This window comes from Dysidea avara, chromosome 5 (assembly GCF_963678975.1).
Source record: "Dysidea avara chromosome 5, odDysAvar1.4, whole genome shotgun sequence".
NCBI lineage: Eukaryota > Metazoa > Porifera > Demospongiae > Dictyoceratida > Dysideidae > Dysidea > Dysidea avara.
The window spans coordinates 20,316,836-20,339,706 of record NC_089276.1 but is presented as its reverse complement, the minus strand read 5'-3'; the positions used below and the strand labels follow the sequence as shown (position 1 = coordinate 20,339,706).

The following is a 22,871-nucleotide window of genomic DNA, read 5'->3' as shown; positions in this document are numbered from 1 at the left end:
CGTGTGCCTGGTTTTAAAACAGCCAAGTTGTGAAAAAGGAGTGCATCCCCCAAAAAGTCCAGGTGAAAAAAGATGTGAAATCAAAGGTGGCAGCCAAGAAATGACTGTGATGGTAGGTTAATGGCAAACATTTTAATAACTACAATTCAAGTGAATTTGGTGCTGAATCCTAGTGAAACTCAGAGAAGGCAACACAAATTCACCTGAATTGTTGTTATTAAAACTTTTGCCATTAACCTACCTTCACAGTTATTTCTTGGCTGCCACCTTTGATTTCACTTTTTTTTTTCACCTGGCTTTTTTGGAGGCTGCACTCTTTTTTCACAGCTTAGCTGTTTTTGTATAGATATTTGTTGACATGAATTGTTAGAAAATTGTTTATTACTTTCCAATGTTGTTTACAGAGTGTATCAACAAAGATACAAATGGAAGAACCAGGTAAGTTTATATTATTAAGCACATACTGTATATGAACATGTAAAGTGCATTTTGCACAAAACGTTTTGTATGATAATCTAATACTTAACACCTGTTATATTAAGATCTTTTTTTACAATCAAATTAGAAGATGAAGGTGGTAGCTTTGGACAAGAACAAGTACCACTTAAAGATGAAATAAGAGAAATTCTTGAGGAGTATCCTGATGGTCAGATTTTTAAAGTAAGTTACATCAATTCATAGTATCTTGATTACACACTTGCTAAAGTAACTGAAGTTTACAATGTTTTAAATCTGATACTCCTGAACCACTGAAAGGCTTTACTATGATGTTTAATCCTCCTACATATATAGTATACCAGTTTTTGGCTCATTCCTTTAATAAGCTATTTGCCTGGTAGGCATGGTAATTGTTTTTAAAACTAATTGTTAGACATTGTTGGTTGTTGCACTGTATCTTCATGGCCTTTACCTTGATCTTTTGCAAACGACAAAAGGTTTGATAGTAAACCTATCCACATACCAATTTTCAGCTTCTGTTTACCCTGTAGGTGTGACAAAATATTTTTATGAATAATTGTTAATAACTATGCATATCTCTGAAGAGTGGTACTAATAATTGTCTCTTGCACACAATTGGAAAATGCATTTGTGTTTTATGCATTGTTTGCACGTGTGCGAAAAAATAGAAAATAAGAAAAAATTAAGGCAATATTTGAAGGCTTATATCTCGGGAATGCTTGGAGTGATTGCACTGAAATTTAGAATATGACCTACTGAAGGTGGGGGGGATTTCCGTAGCTCATTTCATAATGGTAGCATGGAGCTATGTTTGTGTGAAAATTGCATTTGTTCTTCCTGTCAATAATACACTGGTTTCAACACACTACTGTGTGTGTCTTGATGGAATGAAATTATACACAAAACGAATTATTTATTACTTAGAAGCGTGGTGGCCATTCCACTTGGTTTTTTCAGGTATTTTCTACTCATTATAAAGCACTACAAACAAAGAACTTCATGAGAAGCACCTCTACAGTTATTATTAATGCAGAAATTATGGATAATTCTAGTGATTCAATACCGTAGAAGCCATAATGCACTTCCCACAAATCAACCACCTATATATATGGTAGTGAAGAAAGAAGCAGAACACAAATGAGGACAACAGTAAGTCCATGATTCGTACACTGTAGTTCCTGTGGTTGGCAAAGCAGCATATCTCAGACTGAAAACAGCGAAGAAATCAAGCCTGTAGCTTTAATCATATTTGAGTTATGTTTGGCTGGAGGCATTAGTCAGTCAGCTAGTCAGTCATCAAAAATTCAGCTAAAGATTCTTTTACAAAAACTTGTTGGAAGGAATTGGGATCACCCTGCAGGAATTTTTGGACTTGATCTCTGCCATTAGGGCAATATATTTAGCTAGAAAAATACAAACTTTCATTACCCCTAATATCTGTGCAACTGTATTGTGTGATATCCTACATCATTAAGTATACGTAGTTCATAAGTACAGTAGTACTTAATAAGTAGGGACCAATAGAAATCATACGTCTTCATAAATTTTTGCACTTAAAAAAACAGTCTTGCAATATCTTTTTCCAGAAAAAACCACCTCGAATGCATTAGTACAGCTGTAATGATGCTGTACCATGGCTGTTTCAATGTACAGTGAATTTTAAAGTTTTTGAAATTCACCTGTACTTCATCTGCCTGCCTGCCTGCCTGCCTGTCTGCCTGCCTGCCTGCCTGCCTGCCTGCCTGCCTGCCTGCCTGCCTGCCTGCCTGCCTGCCTGCCTGCCTGCCTGCCTGCCTGCCTGCCTGCCTGCCTGCCTGCCTGCCTGCCTGCCTGCCTGCCTGCCTGCCTGCCTGCCTGCCTGCCTGCCTGCCTGCCTGCCTGCCTGCCTGCCTGCCTGCCTGCCTGCCTGCCAGTGTATCATTACTGATCACACCCAAGCCTAGTCACATGCGCCTGATTGAATAGGCTAAGTGCTTTTGTAACTGATTTGCAGTGACGATAACCTCACTATTTTTTGTCGTAGTACTGCACGAGACATCAAGTGTTTAAATGGCAGAAATCACGCGAGCTTAATTTAGTTGTATGTTATGGGTCATACAGTTGTTTTACACCGAGATATCTATTTTGAAGCAGTTTAGTGGACATGTTATGTCAGTTGCAACTTGTTAATAAAATAAAAATTGATTATGAATGAGTGAAGAATCACAAAAGGAAACAAAATGAAATGGACTATGATTAGTGCATGCTCGTCGCTCAACAATTGTCGATTGATGATGCTATAAAATATCCCATGATTATGAAAAGGCTATTGTGGATCTTGTGACAGCTTCAAGCTACTCAGTTACTCCTCTGTACAAATCAATATAGCTACTGACTCCAAGAACATCTGATCTATTGCTGTAAGGGAGAAGCTAAGGATAATAGCATATAATTACATACAGAATAGCTATACTGGTTTACATTAGCATTAATAATGCTGTCAGGAAAGCTTTCCCTCACAGTTATAGCTTACTCCAAACAATGGTCATGAATCCTTCTGTCTGCAGGCAGAGAACTGTGTTGCTAGCATACACTTTAGCTAAGTCAAGGTGTGATTTCCGGCTAATTTTGCCCTATATCGTGCTCACCCAGATGGTTCGAGATGTTCAAACTTAACCATACTTTGTATGTGACTTCTTTGTCGATGGACAACTACTACTGTGGTGGGAGGAAGTTTGGGCTATCATTCGTTTGATATCCATAGATGACAACCTGTTTTTGGAGTCCATAATTGTGCCCAAATGATGCAGTGACAGGAATCCTACCTCACCAATCAAACTACCAATGCTTTTAGGTGAAGGTTTACTCACAGAATAAGGTTGGACTCCAGTACTGCAATAAACTATTAAGAGTTACAGCTCGCAATCTTGGATTTTACAGATATTTTGATCGATTTCTACCTCAAGAAGGCAATGGAATTTATCACTACTACGGCTGTATTCAAGTGAGAGTTAGTCCAACATGTAACAGCAGTTAGCAAATTATTTTGAAGATATTGAATTTTTACATTGGAAGCCCTAAGTATGAACAGGCACAGTAGTCAAGGAGTCGCTATCTCTAGTTGCTTTATGGTCTTACCAGTTTAGTTTTTGGTGAGGTAATCATGCCTTTGAATGGAACGGTGGAAAAAGCTACAACCAAAAGCACTACATGGAAAACAAAGAGAAGATAGCTGAGTGGAAAAACTAAAGGAAAAACAAGGTACTATACGGCCACTATAGTAGTGGCCATAGCAGATTTTGCTGATTAAAAAGTACCGATCGATATACTCTAATAGAACAGACAGGCAATAAATACTCTAATAGAACAGTCATTAAATAAACCACTGATTTCTGTCTTGAAACACTCTCAGATGCAATCTCATAGTGGCTATTTGAATTTTGTGCCAGATGGGGGAAATCCAGGCCCCTAAAAAGCATGTATGCTTAGTTTTGCATACAACTTTAGTAGTAATCCTATTTAGTGGTGACCTGACTCTAGCCATTACTTTGCCTGACCAGCCCTGCAAAATATCAAGAAGAGTTAGGAGGCCATGAACTCTATTTCAGTGTTAAAATTCAGTGAAATGTTGTGATTGTATACAATATAGCTAGCTAGCTATCTAGACATAATGTTAACAAACTAGTTATTAAAAAATAAAAGAAAGTAGTGATCGATACAATACACATGCTATAAAAAGTAAGGAAACATGCTTACAGCTTAAATGAGAATGATCCGTGCAGCAAAAAGTAAGGAAACAAGTTAGATGACTACTTGCTAAAACAAGATGCATTTTAATCCCTACTTTAGGCTAATTTGATGTAGCTAGTCTCATTTCAAGATGCTAGCCAAACGTAGGCATTAAAATGTGTCTCATGTTAGCAAGTAGCCATCTAATCTTGTTTGACTTGTTTCCTTACTTTTTAATTTCAGCTGTAAGCTTGTTTCCTTACTTTTTGTAGCATGTGTATTGTATCAATCCCTACTTTATTTAATTTTTTTAATAACTTGTTGTGTATATGAATAGGAAATATTACAAAATGCTGATGATGCAATGGCTTCAGAGGTGAAGTTTTTCATTGATGAGAGATCGCATGGCCAACACAACCTGCTACATCCTTCACTGGCAAAGTTCCAGGGACCAGCATTGTTGGCATACAATAATGCAGTATTTACTGATGAAGACTGGACTAATATACAGAAACTGAAACGAAGTAACAAACGTTCTGATCCATTAAAAGTTGGAAAGTTTGGAATTGGATTCAACTCAGTTTTTCACATCACAGGTATGATTTGTATGCTCATCTACTAGATATACTGTGATCTTCTGAATATTATTTGCCAACATACGTACATGTACATAGTAGATTTTAGGTCAATGGCAATTTACCATGTTTTTGAGCTTTTAAGCATAACAGGTAAAAGTTTGAGCATAATAGGCCAAAGGCCATTCATAATGGTTTCATTAATATTATTGCTCAGTGATCAGTACATCCTTACAGTCTAGAAGATATGTGCATTGGAAATTTATGAGTTGTTGCAACCTGGTAGTTTAATTAATCTAATTGCTTCACTAGTATATCAAAAATTTTGAATTTAAAAATGAAGTAGGGATCTGTGCTACAAAACCACTGAAACAAGGATTATTAAGCTACACAATTGTGACATCAAATCACAATCAAACAGTACAACCACTGATCCCTTCTCTGGTGAGGTGCCATAATGAAGATTTGATATAGATGTTGGCACCTCACCACAATAGGGATCAGTGGTTGTATTGTTTGATTGTGATTTGATGTCACAATTGTAGCTTAACAATCCTTGTTTCAGTGATTTTTGTAGCATAGATCCCTGCTTCATTTTTAATTTTTTGATATACTAGTGTGTTGAGTTTTTTTTTAACTCAGCTATATAGTTTGCTATAGCTATAAGTGAACTAATCCATGAAAGATATTAAACTTTATTGTATACTGTTTATAACTAACAGGACCTTGATCATGGCATAGATTTGAGTATCGATGATGAATTTTTAGTTTACGTACATTATGAACATGATTGAACTTTGCAACAAGACATTCATTTGTAATTTGCTCTTCATAAGAGATTCATTAACAGCAGTGACATACATATGAACAGTAGCATCATTTGGTGATCTCAATAGAACACTACAATTATATTTCGACACTTGTATTTCTTAAATTGTCTGCTAGTCTCGACATCCTTATCGTATACCTTTTTAGATCTTATACTGCAGTGGCCTCCCTCTCTTTTCATCATCCTTATCATAAGACCTTTTAGATCTTACAGCAGCAGCCTCCCTGCTCTTTTCAACATCTTTATTATAAGACCTTTTAGATCTACAGCATGTGCCAAAATTAGAAGTGCATAAGCCCGTAGTACCATGCATAACTTACCTCTGATCATAGTAGTAGTGGCGCTCAGATATATGACCTGTCTCAGTACGAGTAGCTAGTATAGAATCAGAGTAGGCCTTTAGTCTGAAGGATGGTCATTCTATTCACCAGGGCTGGAAGTTGTTCGAACGAACAGGCCCCTTTTTGTCTCAAGTACCAGGATGAAGTAATAAAATCTTCTTGTCATCCACTCAAGTATTTAGTAGCCAATCACACCCAGATCTCGTCCGGCAAGTGGCTGACTCATTGTGTTCGAAGGAACAAACTGTCTTTGTCTATAACAAATCTGTTTGTTAATCGTAGTCCAGGCGTTGGCAAAAGTCAAAAGTGACAACTTAGTTGCTGTATCAGCAGCCTTAAAGTATCATGTACAACACTAGACTACGTTTAGTTTATGACTGGGTATCCAGTACCACTTTCAGCTGCGTAAGCACCTTCTGAAACATCTAAATAGACTATTCTGCTCAGGGAAAGTGTTGATATGGAATGCCTTGATATGGTAGCTTGAAGAAGACAACCAACCTGATTTAAGATAAAAGGAAAGACAAGGCACAGACAGAGCACACTTGTCGGAACCCCAAAAGGCACATCCCACCAGTGATTTTGTTATGGTGGCGCAAAATGGTGGCCATGCACTGCTTTGTTTGGTCTCTAGGCATGCGACTGTGGTCAGTGAGTGAGTGAGTGAGTGAGTGAGTGAGTGAGTGAGTGAGTGAGTGAGTGAGTGAGTGAGTGAGTGAGTGAGTGAGTGAGTGAGTGAGTGAGTGAGTGAGTGAGTGAGTGAGTGAGTGAGTGAGTGAGTGAGTGAGTGAGTGAGTGAGTGAGTGAGTGAGTGAGTGAGTGAGTGAGTGAGGCAGACCAAATTTTGAGTTTCGGCGATTTTTTACAAATTCTATATCCGGCCGTCTGAAAGTGTGTTCTTATTTTTAGTACAGTATTTCATGTTGGACGGATTAGTGTTATTCGTGGTTTTCATCGAGTAAGATGGATTTTTGGATTAGTGTTATTCCATAAAGGTGGTTTTCATCGAATCAGATGGATTTTTAAAGGCAGCATTTTTGGCGACACACATCATTTTTGATGCGATCCCTACTTAAACAGTACTACAGTACTGTTTGATATCTAAATATTGTATATAAGTTATCTTTGTTTGCAGATCCATGCATACTTGTAGTAAATATATGTACGTATACATGCCACACCACACATGCATGTACATTAAGTATCACACACACGCACGCACGCACGCACGCACGCACGCACGCACGCACGCACGCACGCACGCACACACAAGTGCAACTGGATATGCAAGAACCCCACATTTTTCAAATTCCAAATTCCATTTTATTACATCTAGATAGTGGTCACTTGAAGTTTCAGTAGAAGCCAAGAAACTTTGGTGCTGCAAAGTGGTATCAACAGAAAAATCGATTTGTACAGTAATAATACGGAAAATAACTATTAGCACTTAATAGAACTGTCAACTTACAAGTGCAGTCTTCTACCAAGACACAATTTACACCATCAGGTTCTCCATGAACATGTGAATCCATTGTTGGGTAATTTCTGTCTTCCAGGTCCTTCTATAACTAGGGCAAAGGCGAAACATGAGACAAAAGTGATAGTGAACCACTCGGGGCAGACTAATGCTAATGTTTTTCATCTCCTTGGGAAAGGCAATTCAAAGATTTTCAACTCTCTTGCTTCAGAGATCATGATTCTACCAAGGTTGTTGCCCTTAGCACCTTCCTTCATTGCAAAACAAGCGCTCAAAAATTACGGTAGATTTTCACACACTGTAAAATTAGGCTCACGTTAACATGTGGGATTCTTGCAGATCCAGTCACAAAAAAAAACAGTAATATAATAACTATTTGGTTAATAATGTGAAATAAATTTGCAGATATTCCAGCAATAATCAGTGGAAAATGGTTGTGTTTCATGGATCCGCAAAAAAAAGTATGGGAAGATGAATCTGGTCATAAATACAAGCTTATCAACCATAAAGTGCAATGTAGTGATTCATTGTCACCATTCATGTTTGCAGACCACTGTAGCGTGAAAACAAACCAGCTGTATAATGGAACACTGATACGATTTCCACTCAGAAGTGAGCCCTCTGGTCTTTCTAATGAGTTGTATTCTATACCAAAGCTTGAAGTACTTTTAAAGGCTCTTAAAGATGATGCTGCAATATTACTATTGTTTTTAAAGTATGTAGACAAAATTGAAGTGTTTACAATTAATGAACACAGTCTGGTAACCAAAATTTTCAGCGTTGAAGCTGACAAAGCTGCCGAAGATCAAAGGAGAAAATTAAAGTATGCCTTTTTAAATGAAGTACAGAAGTACCATTCTAGTTCAATTTCACCATTACCTCATCTACAGTTTGAAGTAACAGTTACTGTACATGATGTTCGGTTAGGAACACAATCAGATTGCAAGTGGATAATTATGCACTGGGTAGGCTCTAGGGACAATGAGGTTATAGAAGCTTCAAGTAAGGTGTCTAGTCTTCCTTGGATTGGGTTTGCAGTACCCCTCAAATTGCAATGCCCCAGCCGATTGTTTTGCTTTCTGCCACTTCCAGACAGTAAAGAGGTTAATCCACCATTACCAGTTTGTGTTCATGGTACCTTTGGGTTAAACAAGGATCGTCGGCATTTGAAGTGGATAGCTTCTGATATGAAGAATGATGATGGAGCATTGTGGAATGAACACAATTTGCTGCTAAAGATGCTGCCATCTTGTTACGCAGAATGCCTCAATCTTTTGAAAGGTAAATGTAAGCCAGAGGCATTTTATTCTTTTTGGCCACATGCATCTGTTATCAATAACACAAGCTGGAAAATTATTTTGAAGCCATTGTTGCCACTTTTGTTAAAAGGTCAATATTTTTGGTCAGAGAATGGTAGGTGGGTAGGGCTAGACTCATCAGTGTGTGTAGTACCACAGGTGAACAGTAGCCAGTTTCCTAAAGTTGTTATTGATGTACTCATCAAGTGTGGTAAAACAGTAGTGGTGCTGCCTGATAATGTTTGGGATGCTGTGAAGTTTATTCATGGAAGCTCTTACCCATTTACCACTGTTACCCCATCTGTAGTAAGACAGGCTATTATTGGTATTTCTCAGAGCTACTTAAACCTAAGCAAAGCAGACAAATTCCAGCTGCTACACTATTGCTTGGAAGACGAGGATTATAGTAATCTTGATAGCTTAATCCTACTTCCTACAGTTGTTAACACTTTTGTAGCATTTGGTACTAACCAATCAGGAGTTAAAATGCATGTTTGTGATAAGCAGTTTTTGGACACAGAGTTGTTAGCTAACAACAATTCAACCTTGGTCAATGTAGAAGGTAATGATGTCAGTTTACATCATAAACTAATAGAAGTAGCTAACAGTAGGTGTACACAACTTCAGATCTTGACACCTGAAAGTGTTGCTGTGTTACTTAAGCAAACTTCGCCATTCCAAAATGGATGGTGTTGTTATGGATCTGCTGGTGGTTTCTATAATGAGAATTGGTTGAAAACATTTTGGAGTTGGGTAGCAGTGTATAGCCTATCATATTTCATTAATATTCCATTGGTCCCTGTTTGTGGTGGAAGAAATGACTATGGCTTCAAAGTTGTAGCATTGACACGCAAAGATTATACCCACACTTTTGTATACAACAAGAGTGCAAGTTTGTTTTATTCAGGGTTAGTTAGTGGTGCAGAAAAGTTAGGATGTCATTTAACTTGTTCAGATGACTTCCCATTTCTTTATCATTCTGAACTCAGCAGTTACGTACCTCAACTGTCCCAGAGTGCTGTGTTGAGTGTTGCTGCACAAATAAGCTATCAGAATGTTGTGTTTTCACAAGAAGAAGCTAAAGCATTAAAATATTTCTTGTTCCACTATTCTATTTGCATTTCTTTGAATGCCGGGCAAATTTTAGTTGCAACAAATTTGATCATTTTCACTACTTTGCAAACAAATAATTTAACATCTTTACAGAATGCTAAAAGTTGTGTTGGAGGGAACAATGCTGCAATGTTAGTCACAGAACCAGACATCATTAGCAAATACACATTTTGCCTTCTGCCTAGTCCACTGATTATTACATGTGAACGAGACATTGTCACAAACCTGCAGGCTAGGCTACCTGGAACTTGTTGGGTTCCTACAAAACTGCAGCTAATTGTTCATGTGATCTTGTTGACAATTGAAAATAAACAACTAAGTAGAGATCACATTTTGAAGGTGACATCAACACTATTAGACCCCACTGAGTATTACAGTTTGACCAATACATCAGGAGGTCAGGCTTTAGTAAGTAAACTGAGGTCATTGAAGTATTTACCAACTAGTCAAAATAGTGACTTATTCTCACCATGTGAAGTGTATGATTTTATGGATTGTGTGGTGAAGGAATTGTTTGAAGGTCAAAATGTATTTCCTATTGCTCCATTTTCAACTACTCACTTCCCTGTTTTAAAACAGCTTGGTATGAAGGATTGTAATACACTAAGTCCAACAGATGTCATCAGAGTTACTGATATTATTTGCAATCAAACTGACACACAAGCTAAAGTAAAACGAGCTAATAAACTTCTAGCATTTCTCTCTTCTCCCATTGGTAACAGGTTGCTAAATGAGTACTATAATAATCGTCCACTAGATCAAACCCTTCGTTCTCTACAATGGTTTCCTGTTATTACAACACCACCTAAAGGTTATCCAAAATGTCTTGGTTGGAAAGGTTCTAGTGGTAGTCAGTTTGTGTCTGCTCAAAGTTTACATGCCAGCAGTTCACCAGAAGAACATAAGGAACTTCCTAACTTGATAGGTTCACAGATGAAGATTCTTCAGTATGAGGGGACACTGTCAGTAAAGTTGATAGTATCATTAAACATTCCACAAACTGTACCAGTAGATGCAATGATTCTGCAATTGCTGGATTTGATTACTCACAAGACAGAAACTAAAATTGCAAAGTTTAAATCCATTTTAACCCTGTTGTACGCTTATCTTCAGAGAGCAGTACAGAGTAATGTCAGTAGTCAGTACTGGCAACAACTAAGGCAGTCAGAAGTAGTACAAGTCAGTGATAACAAGTTTGTACTACCTAGTGTAGTGGCTTGTTCTTTTGATGAGAAATGTATGACTGTAGGTAAACTAGAGCCTTACTGGTATATCTTACCCAGTGATCTTCAGCAGTATAGGGCATTGTTTTGTTTTATTGGTGTGAAAGATATGATCACAGTTTCTGATATTTTGTTGGTATTGAAAACAATCTCTTCTAATCCAAACCGTAACATCAGTCTTCAACAGCAATTTGAAGTTGTAAACAAGATTTTAAAATGGCTATGTAATTTTACTGAAAATGAACTAGAGAGAATATACAACAAATTGTTTGTACCAGTTAGCATTATAGGTGATAAAAGTAAGCTCACTCTAAAGCCTGCTAGGAAAGTTGCAGTTTTAGACATTGACTTAAATTGGATTGGTGACAATAGTGATGATCTTAGTGATATTTTAGAAGATTATTTCTTAGTCCATCCTTCTATGAGTTATGACATGTGTTGTAAATTACAACTGAAACCACTCAACACAATGGTTGCTAATTCTGAAGAATTTTTTTTTGAACAAGCTGGTCAGTCTGAACCACTCACTATTCGTCTTAACAGAATACTGAGGGAGTATAAAGACACTAGTGTGATTCAAGAGTTGTTACAAAATGCTGATGATGCAGGAGCTACAGAAGTAGCAATATATTATGACACAAGGGAACATGATAGTAGCCATCTCTTCTTTCCTGGAATGGCTAACAGTTATGGTCCTGCACTGTTGGTCTACAACAATGCTGAATTTAATGAAGAAGATTTTGAGAACATAAGAAAAATAGCTGGGGAGACCAAGGCAAACAAACCACTGAAGATCGGAAAATTTGGAGTTGGATTTTGCTCTGTTTATCACATAACAGATGTTCCCTCATTTGTAAGTGGAGAACACCTAGTTGTGTTTGATCCCACACTTCAGTGTCTGCATAAAGAGATTAAAAGTGAACTTAATCCAGGAATTAAAATAAATTTCAACAAACATCGACTTTTAAAAAAGTCTAGTCAATTAGCACCATATGCAGGAGTATGTGGATTCGATCCTAAAGCACCATTTCAAGGAACATTGTTCCGGTTTCCACTACGTTTAAAGGGTAGTGAGGTTAGTGACAATGTTTACACAGAAACTATGATATTAAACATGATTAAGCAAGTGAAAAACAATAGCTCTAAGTTGTTAATGTTTTTGAACAATGTTAAGAAGATATCATTTCATCAACATCAGAAAGGCAGTTTTGTAAAGCATTTTGAAATAGTGGCAAATAAGCAAGGACTTTTAGACAATAATAATATAATGATGTGTGATATATCATGTACCAGTATGTCGTTATCTAATGATTGCATGGAAGAAAAGTGGGTGATTGCTAACAAGACTCAGCAGTTACAACAAACTCAATGTGCTGCATCAGTATCAGTTAAACTAACAAGTGATTGTTTAATGACATTTTGTGTGGCTCCTATTACAGGAGAGTGTTTCTGTTATCTACCACTCAACATTGAGACTGGACTACCAGTTCATGTTAGTAGTAATTTTGCAGTCATGACCAACCGTCGTGGAATATGGAAAGCTGATACAGACAGTGCTGTAACAAAGGAAACAAACTGGAACAAGCTGTTAATGGAGTCTGTTGTGGTGCAAGCTTATATAATTATGTTGCTTCACTTACAGAAAATGCAACAAAATGGATTCCTTATTGAATATGCATTTCACAGCCTCTGGCCTGTCTCTCTTAGGGAGGTAAATCCATGGATGTGTTTTTTAGAGAAGTTTTATAAAACCATATTATCAAGCCAGCATTCTTTGTTCTTTTCTTTGATCACTAACAGTTGGCAAAAATTTTGTGAGTGTAAATTTGTATCTGACAGTATATTGGCACTCGGTTTTGACAATGATTTACAATCATCAGTGTACCATGTGGCTACTGTGTTGAAGCTCCCAGTAGTTAAGCTTCCTAAAATACTGTGGGATAAACTTGAAAAGTATGATGACTTCAAATCACATATCCTGGATGAAGAACAGTTTATCAAATACTTTTACAATGATGAAACACTGTTAAAAGTTTCGGTACAGGAGAAAACTAAAATAATTGTAGCATCTCTGATAGTCTATGCCAACAACAGATACAATAAAGCAATGCCAGACTTAATGAAACACACTAAGTGTATACCATGTAGTCCTGATGGGAAAAACTTCAAGTGTCCACATGAAATTTTGAATCCTGCTTCAAATGTAACTAAACTGTTTTCACCTGAAGATGGTGTGTTCCCAGATGAAGCATTTCTGAATAGTAACAGTCTTATTATGACAGCTCTTAGTAACCTTGATCTGATGAAGTCTTTATCATGGGAACTGATAATCAGTCGAGCAAAGTGTGTACAGACTTGGTATTATCAAAATAGCAAAGAAGCTTTGAATCGGCTTGTCATCTTAACCCATTCCTACCGAAGTTATTTCGTAAAACCGCAGAAAAACCTCAGGAAATGAAATTTTATGGCTTGTGTGATCTTTGCGCAATACGTGAGGACCCCACCCATTAATTAACACGGAACGCTATATACCATATGAAAGCCATCTTTCCCTTCTACCCAAACATCTAAAAATCTTACAACAAAACACATAACTCACGCGCTTTGAAGTGAAGAAAGGCGCATTGTTATTCTTCGCCATAGCAGCGAAAGATGGATGCCGCCATCTTGTTATAACCCCCAGTTACATCATACTGTATATTTTTAGAATCCTTATCACGTGAGGAGTAGTTTTATTCTTAGTAGAACACACCATGATGCTCAGAGCGAAAGTTATCGAAATTTAAACAGGTACAACTATTTTTGATGCGTGTTTGTGTGTTTATAAGTATTGATAGTTCCCCATACTTGTTCTTATCGCTTTGCGTTAAACTTTATTAGAAACGCCTGGACCTACTCAGCAAATTGGTGGTTATTTCAACTTCATAGCCCTTAGGACGAAAGAGTTATGGGTCCATTTATAAAGGGCACCCGTAACACGCATTTTTTGGCAATATATTAGCCATTCGGTAATAAAGGGTTAATGGACTGCATTAAGGACAATTCTAGTACTGAAATGCCTGATGGACAGACTGAACAAGAACTGCAAAAAATTTGTTTTCTTCCAGTTATGAAAAAGCCAAATAATTATCCCATTTCTTGGAAAGGTGATGCAGTAGCAAGTCTCTTATCTGGTCCAGAGCTGATAAAAGTATCACAAGATGTGACCAGTGTTAATGCAGTGTATGCATGTGGATCACAAGTAGCTATTCTTGATACACAATTCTTACCATATCAATCTCGTAATCTGTCAAATAAGGTACTTAAACTACTGGGAATTAAGCAAGAAATTGAGATTACTTGGGTTGTCAATCATTTTAAAGACTTACTGCAATGGTTTCAAAATTCTGATAATTTAGGCAAAGATCTACTGAGTGTCACAGAAAAAATCACCAACACCGTTTATCAGTATTTAGCCAGAAAGTTTAGCACTAATAGTGATGATGAAGTTTTGTTGAATGAATTATTGTCTCTAAAAGACAAATGCTGTATTTGGAAGGAAAATAGATTTCTTTTGCCTGAATGTGTTTCTTTTAACTGGAATGCAGATGGCCCTTATCTGTATAGACTTCCTGATGCACTAAAAAAGTTTAGACCTTTGATGGAGCAATTAGGGATTAAAGATATCTTTCCCACAAATGTGATGCTGGCTGCTTTGAGTGACATGAAAAGTGATTATGGCAACAGTCAGTTATCTTTTAAGTGCCAGGCTGTGGTAAAGCAAAGTCTGCAATATCTTGGTAATTGTGACTTACCTAGTGGCACAGATATCTTCTTACCTGACATTAAATTTGTTCTCAGAAATGTTAAAGAGCTGAAATACAATGATGCTCCATGGTGTCCTGTTGATGAAGGGTATTTGTATTGCAGTGGATGTGTTGAAAGGGATACAGCCATCCATCTTGGTGTGGAGCCAGTGAGAAGCATCTTGTTAGATGATCTTGACATCACCAGTGATGAAATAGAAGAGTTTGGACAAGTAGAAGAATTGCCGCGAAGATTAAATGAACTTTTGAGGCTATACCCTAGAGACGTTACATTTTTAAAAGAACTTATTCAGAATGCAGATGACGCTAATGCTACAAAGTTGTACTTTATTTTAGATAAGCGCGAGCATAGTAACCTAACAGTGATATCAGAAGAATGGAAAGCACTGCAAGGACCTGCTTTACTTTTTTGGAACGATTCACCATTTAGTGATGAAGATCTCGTTGGTATCCAGAAAATTGGTCTTGGCAACAAAAGAGATGATCCTGATAAGATTGGTCAATATGGTATTGGATTTAATGTGGTGTATCATTTTACAGATTGTCCTTCATTTATTACCAATGACCAGCTTTGTATAATGGACCCTCACTATCGGTACATTGCCCGTAAAAGAATGAAACCAGGTAGGATGTACAAGGGCTTAGAAAAACTGTGGGCAAGGTTTCCAGATATGAAATCATCGTACCTTAGAAATGACCTTGATGAATTTCCAGTAGAAATGAGGGTAGGCTCACTTTTTCGTTTGCCTTTAAGACTTACAAAGAAGGATGCTGAAAACTCAGCTATTGTGGCAAATGATGGATATTACAATTTGCAAGTTCTTGAAAAAGACTTAGAAAATTGGGTTGCACAAATGAAAGAAGCGTTGTTATTTGTGCATCACGTTCGTGACGTTAGATTATATGTAATAGATGAAGCAAAACCTGTAGAAGTATTTACATGGGAGGATCCACATTCTGTTTCTCTTTGCAAGCACATTGAGAGTAATAAATGGAGTGAGAAAGTAATAAAGCAATCTGGTAATGCTAAGTTGGTTTTTTACAACATGAAGTTATCTAACAAACGAACTAATGAGGAAGAAAAGTGGTTAATTCAACTTGGTGAAGGGAACATTGACAATTCCTCTTTTGAATGGATGATTCCTGAATCAGATATAGAAATTCATCCTAGACATGGAATTGCTACCCGTATTGATGACAAACAATTTAATGGAAAATCATTTTGCTTTTTACCATTATCTGGTAGTACAAAACTTCCAGTTCACATTCATGGTCAATTTGTACTTCATTCAGATCGCAGGACTCTTTGGGTTAGTAGCAGTGATGATATAACAGATAATGACAAAAAGGCTGCTTGGAATAAACATTTACTTGAAGCAATTTCTGTTTCATATGCTAACTTTCTGATACACATAATTGCACCAGATGGTCGCCCATGCAATAAACAAAAGTCATTGCAATTTTTGAAAAATTACTATAAATTTTTTCCTTCTATTGTAGACTCTATTTCTGAACCATGGAGAAGTTTGGCTAGCAATGTTTATAAACTACTTAGCAAAATGAATCCACCAATACTAGCCACACTTGTGGAAAACAACTTATTAGAACATTCACATAAAGATGGAGAAAAACTGTACACGATTAAATGGAATAAACTGCATTTACCACAAGCTTTGAATGAAGGATACTTTCATTCATTTGATTCTTATCACTCTGATATTTGTGGTGCACTTAAAGCCATAGGAATGAACCTTTTAGATACTCCATCTGATATTTGTGATCAGTTTCAAACAGCAGGAATAATCCTTCCTGTTGTATCGGAAGAATCAGTTATGAACTACTACATCAGGTTCCAAGATGAAATATTTAACCACAGAAAATTACCATGTCATGTATCTAAGTCAAAATTTGGTAAGGTGGAGTGCTTTTTATCTTTGATTGAATATATCTCGATACATGGCACAAAAAGCAATGCATCATCAGCTAATAAAAGCACCTTACATGTTGCTCTAAGTGATATTGCAATACTTGAAAAGAATGTAGATGACAGTCCTATATTTAATGCTGGTTTTGTAATGACAGCAGATGAAAATATACACGCACTCTCTGATGGCAAGAAGATTGTTAACTCTGCCAACTGGAAATTGTTCCCAAAAAGTAGCAGTTCTTTTCTACACCAAACACTTTTGAAACAATACAATAATAGTCCATATATTTTTCAATCTAGTGAAGTTGATAAATATTATGATTTTATCCACTCAATATTTGCTGCCAACTTACCACCTTCGTTGTGTGGTGTTTCTCAGATTGTTTTACAAGACATGAATGTTTCACAGGTTGAAAAGGTGCTTGTATGCATTTCTGAAGATGCTGTATTTGCACCTTATCGTGGCAAGCTATTGGCATCTTTTGCTCTTATTCCTGCCAGTGTTAACAACACTGTGATATTGTATTCCTCTAAATCAGAGATACTACCTATGAAAATCAACACATTTCCATATAAAATGAGTCTTACTAAGCTTCAGGACCTTTTAAGGAAATTAAATGTACATTTTGTTAACAGTAGTGTCCTTGGATCTGTACTGACTAATACTAATATAACATTACCAAATATTGGAAATGCGTCAGATGTTTTAAAGTGTGTGTACATGGCTAACAGAGATCATTACAGTTCATTGAAGAAATTGACTAACGAAGAATTGGCAATATTATTTGATATATTTCGACTGGTTACATTCTCACCATTTGTAAATTGCCAGTCTGTCTTTCACATCAAGAACTTACCAATATTCACAACAATTAATGATGAACTTGTACAGCTGTCATCTTTTTCTCCAGTTTGGATATGGAATAGACATGTTTGTAGAGCAGGTGTTGAGGAATGGATAAATCATGTTCCAGAATCAGTGGCATTTCTGGACCCTGATGGTCCTTGGAAAACCGTTTGTAATCAAGCTGAAGAATTAGGTATAAAGGAAATTTCATTATATGATGTTTATTGCAAGTATATCTTTTGTCAATTTAACACAATGAAGTTAGCAATAAGATTGGAGCACATTAAATTTATTGCAAAAAATTTGTATAAAAGCTGTAGGTTTGAGTCAGAATGTGGGCAATCTGATAATTACTGGCAAGCAGAGAACTTTATTTATCAGTTCAAGTCACTGCAGTGTTTGGGGGAACATTCCTCAAATATGCACACCATTGGTTTCTACTATGATCACACTCAAGATATATTTAAATTCTTTTGCAAAGAAGACCGTTTTCTTCCTAAGGAATTACAGAATGATGACATTCAAGAATGTTTAAAGTTTTTTGGATTAAGAACTGTACCAACCACTGCTGAGTTTTTTAGCTATTGCCAACATATTACAACACTAAATAAAGTATCAGATGTTCTGAGTTCATCAGAAATACTGTTAAAGTGTTTGTTCCAAGAAGATTCTAATGGTTATGAGCACATCCTAAGTGATGCATTTTTATGGGAGGTATCAAACACACCAATTGGGATTGTTGAAGTTATACCAGATTTGAATGCCATTAAAACACAACAGCTTGGTGACTGTGACATCACAGATATGCAAGAGACAGTTCATCTTGCAAAACTAGCAGGATCATCTCCAGTAGAGTTTAAACACTCTGTGTGGACTTGTAAACCACTAGTTTGCTTGCCTGTAAGTAGGCCATATAATAAAATAACAGTAGCGCGAATGAAGGCATTAGGAATTTCAGTAATGCCATCTATACCTAATGTGATTCAAAATCTAAGAAATATTGCCAATACCACTTTTGCTGATGTTTCTGGATTTAATAAGCAAACTTTTTCTAAATCCAGCTATGTCCTTCCTGAGGTTATAGTAGAAGCAGTGAAGTGTATTGCTGATAACCTTAAAGTTGCACAATCATATGATGACACTTGCCAATGGCTTAAATCACAAGTAGAGAACTTGAATTTTTTACCAGTTAGACTACCTGAAAAAGGATATGTTCTAGTAGCACCATGCCAAGTACTTTTTACCACTCCAACACAACTGACCCCTTATTATCCATTTCTTCATCCATTGATAGACCAACTTCAACCACATTTTCTATTACTTTCTAGAATTGGGGTTAAAATGTCTCTTGATTATTCCCACATGCACCTAGTCTTCAAGTTAGCCAAGCACCTGTGTGAGGAAAGTAGGGTTGACCAAGATATCAAGTGTGCCATAGTACAAGCCACAGTTGATCTAACAATGTTGTTAAGGAATACAGAAGACAAACAAAATCTTAACTTGCAGCCACTATATCTTCTAAATGATCAGGACATTTTAACAGATTGTTCAAGCCTTGTTGTACGTGATGTTAGTGGTGCACCTCCTGTACTTCCAACTGGCCTAGCATACCTTAATCCATTACCAAATTTATTTGTAACTAAGTATTGGAGTCCAAAGGAACTTCTTCGTCTTTTACCCCCAGAAGTTGGATTAAAGAGTTTGCGATCCATACTGCAACATCAAATGATCAATGCTACTCCAGTGCTAACTGCTTATACTTGCGTGACTACCATTGAACAGATACTTCGCTGTAATAATTTTAGAGTAGCAATTGAAAGTTATGCCTGTTTTTGTAAAAACACTCGTGAGCCACCACAGATAGTGACAAAACTATTGACTAATTTCCAAAGTAATCTTGAAGTGCAATACTTGGAAGAAATACAAGTTAACTCATTTTTAAGTGTGAACAGTCAAATTTTTCCACTACAGGATACAGTTAGCCAAGATTTTTTTCTTCGGCATTGTGAAAGCAAATACATTTTAAGTTTGAAGAACTCATCTAATAATTATCGATCAAAAGTTTTCTCCAAATTGTCCAGAAGTTTATGCTCAATGTTAAAATTAAAGTCCACAAAATGTTTTGAAGTTTCTGATGACGATGATGATGTGCCAGAGTTAACTTTCTTTGTCTGTGAAATAATAAGTTGTGGTTCTGTTTTTAAGGTTGCAGAGATCATACAAAATTCACTCCCAGGATTTGAAAGCATAGAACAAGATTTAGAGAATCCAGATCCAGTGTTAGGCAAAGTTATACTAGATTGCTGGCATCATAGATTAGATCAAAACATTTTCAATTACTACCTGCCAGAAGAATGGGTAGGTTATGAAATTGTAAGTGGAAGCATTGTCTATGCTCAAGTATTGCACTGCTTTGACTATGAAGCTCCTTATGAAAAAGGAAGTGTAGGGCAATCGTTATTAAGAAAGTACTTGATAACAGTAGGGAGTGAACCAATAGAAGTATCACTCTTGCAACTCTACAAATCTGTGTCTGACATAAAAGAATCAGTACCACAAGTTTCTGAAGCTATTGAACTGGAATTACATAACTCTACCAGTACCAGACAAGTTAAACAAGCCAGACAGGCAGGTGGCAGAAAGACAATACGAGATGCAGTAAAAGCTGCTTGGTCTTTACCTGTTGAGCAAAAGCGAAAGGCATTGAAGCGGTTGTATCTACAATATCACCCTGATAAGAATCTTGGCAACCCAAATGCTACAGCTGAATTTCAATATTTACTGCAAGAGATGGAGAGAATGGAAAAGGGATACCCTGAAGATTCACTTGATGCAGAACATCCATTTAGAGAACCAGGCTCATTTAATTTTGGATGGAATGGATGGTTCAACCTATGGAACCAAACAGCTTCTTCACATAAAAAGTACAAATCAAAAGATAGAGCCAAAGGAGCATCAGGTGGGGGAACGACCATTGGATGGCACACACCTAAACCACAAACCAACCATGAAGAAGCTATAAGATGGATAAAGCAAGCTGAGTATGACTATACGGCTCTAAAGGTTTTAATGGCTTCTTGCCAAATTGATGTTGGGGCAGCAACATTGGCTTCATCTCAAACTGATGAAAAGACATGTGCATCCACTTGTTTCATGTGTCATGAAGTTGCTGAAAAGTCTCTTAAGGCTGGTATGTATGCTAAGTGTGGAATAGGAGAGTCTACTCTCAAGAATCACAATGTTGTGTCTCCAGCACATGCACTCATACAGATGGGATGTGAGATAGATGTCAATGATGCCATCTTCTTGGAGAATTTCTATTATCACCCCAGATTTCCCTCCTATCATCCTCCTCCAACAGCTCCTGGAGAAAAATATGTGATAAACACAGCCACACAAGCTTTTGATGCCACTACTAGGATTTATGAAGCAATGAAAAAAGTGGTAGAAGATGGTGACGATTGAACATAAGTTAACTGCACAATTTGCACTTTGCAAACACTATTTAAAGGGCATACATTTGCACAGTGAACATTGTAGTACACAGTTTGTGCATATTTTGGTAGAAATTTAAATTTGATTTTATTGACAATTAAATTGTATTGCATTTTCAAGATTTTTGGAAATACCTGTATTTTACAGTACGCATAAAGTGAGCCACTGAACATGTTTATCAAACAAGCCATTCCACTATAGAATTTTTGCCAAACATTTATTATTTGTTTTAGTGTTTAAAAAAAATTAATACAGATGTGTTATACATTACTTTAGCATGAAGTGATTGATGACATGCGCCACCGATAGGTATATATTATTATCAGGAACGCAAAGATTAGTTAGAAGTTTAAGTTACTTTAGTTCTTAGACTAATACCCTCAGTAATTACAGGTGTTTTAGTTCTAGTACCTCCTGTTTGCAGGAGTTTTAGTTTAGTTATAGTACCATCAGTGTACAGGAGTTTGTAGGAGTTTTATTTTGTATTGTTGACAGCTTATAAAGAATAAACACTGCTTGAAGGTTCTTAGTTTACTAATTTGTTAAGATGCCTTACTGTAGTTATACTGATAGTAAAGTGTCAGTAAACTTAAGTATATGGAACATAATTATTTTACTAAGTTTTAAACTCTCAGTAAACCTCAGTGAATGTGGGTTTACTGAAAAACTACTAAAATAACAAACAATTAACTGTTCCATATACTGGGGATATACCACTGTAGTAAACTAAGATACTTCAAGCAGTGAAAATATTTTTAATAGATGAAGATTTTTTATGATTTCACTTGCAGACATAAGCAACTTCAATAAAATTAATTGTGATAATTGGCAGTTGTGTTTGCCTTTTAGAATACACTGTCAGGTTTGCCTTGTCTGAAACCTTTTAAGTTAGTCCTGGTAATAAAACCAAAAGTTCAAGAAAATTTCCTTTAGTTTTTGAACCAAAAATTCCATTGGTTTCATAATTTTAAGCACAATAGGTGGCTGAACATAACATTAACATAATACTGTACTGTATAATAGCCTGTGATCATATAGTGAGACAGCCAATGATTGAATTAGAGCAGTCAGGTAGCTATTTCATGTGACTGTTATTTATTACTGGAGTATGACAGTCAGACATTTCACAAAGCAACTGCACAGTTTCTAAGTATAAAGTACATGTGACTTTTATGCCATCACTGACAACACTCACTCCAGCTTAAGAAGCTTGTATGTTTAGAATACTCTGTTTGTATTATTTCTTGTCTTCAGTACTAGCGAGGTACTATAAATTAAATAGCATATAGTCTGCAAAGTTTAATCTTTACGTATACTAGCTATTTGTAGTAAAGTGAGAGCAATAGTATTGACCACAATTTTTTCCTTTCTTTGGCCCATCTTCTGTTTTGCTATATTAGCTGGTTTAAAGTTGTCTTAAAGTCTCTAACATGTGTTTATTAGGTTAGGTAGTTCAAAGGCTGCAGCACAAGTTGCAGTAACAGCACCTTCAATACTGATCACTGTAAAGCTGAAATAACACACACATGCACACATACACATTAGTTTCTCCTTCTTCATGACTGCTCTACAGTATGATATTTTAAGTGCGGTGTGTCTGATCTGTAAGAGTACTTCAGTCATTTTGCAAATAAACCTTGTTTTTGCAAAGATATGTTTTGTAAATTCATATCATTTTCTGTTGGTAATGTTCACCCATTTTCTACAACTGTAATTACCATCAGGTGTATCCACTGCATTTGCCTATGCCTCTAGGTACTTATAGCCATATTT

The 22,871-nt window shown here is 36.5% G+C and overlaps 1 protein-coding gene across 1 annotated transcript; it reads left to right on the top strand.

Annotated features, from left to right (window-relative positions):
• The first annotated feature begins 352 nt into the window (after positions 1–352).
• LOC136255090 (sacsin-like) lies at positions 353–21,280 on the top strand. Its single transcript, XM_066047809.1, has 5 exons — positions 353–438; positions 566–660; positions 4,505–4,763; positions 7,795–13,451; positions 14,025–21,280. Exons 1-5 carry the CDS (start codon positions 426–428, stop codon positions 21,066–21,068), a joined length of 13,068 nt encoding a protein of 4,355 aa, XP_065903881.1. The 5' UTR covers positions 353–425; the 3' UTR covers positions 21,069–21,280.
• The last annotated feature ends 1,591 nt before the right edge of the window (positions 21,281–22,871 follow it).

Excerpts from the sequence above, each read along its gene's own strand:
- LOC136255090 (XM_066047809.1), top strand. Across the intron at positions 661-4,504 it reads CTGATGGTCAGATTTTTAAA|GAAATATTACAAAATGCTGA; the intron begins GTAAGTTACATC and ends GTATATGAATAG. Across the intron at positions 4,764-7,794 it reads CTCAGTTTTTCACATCACAG|ATATTCCAGCAATAATCAGT; the intron begins GTATGATTTGTA and ends ATAAATTTGCAG.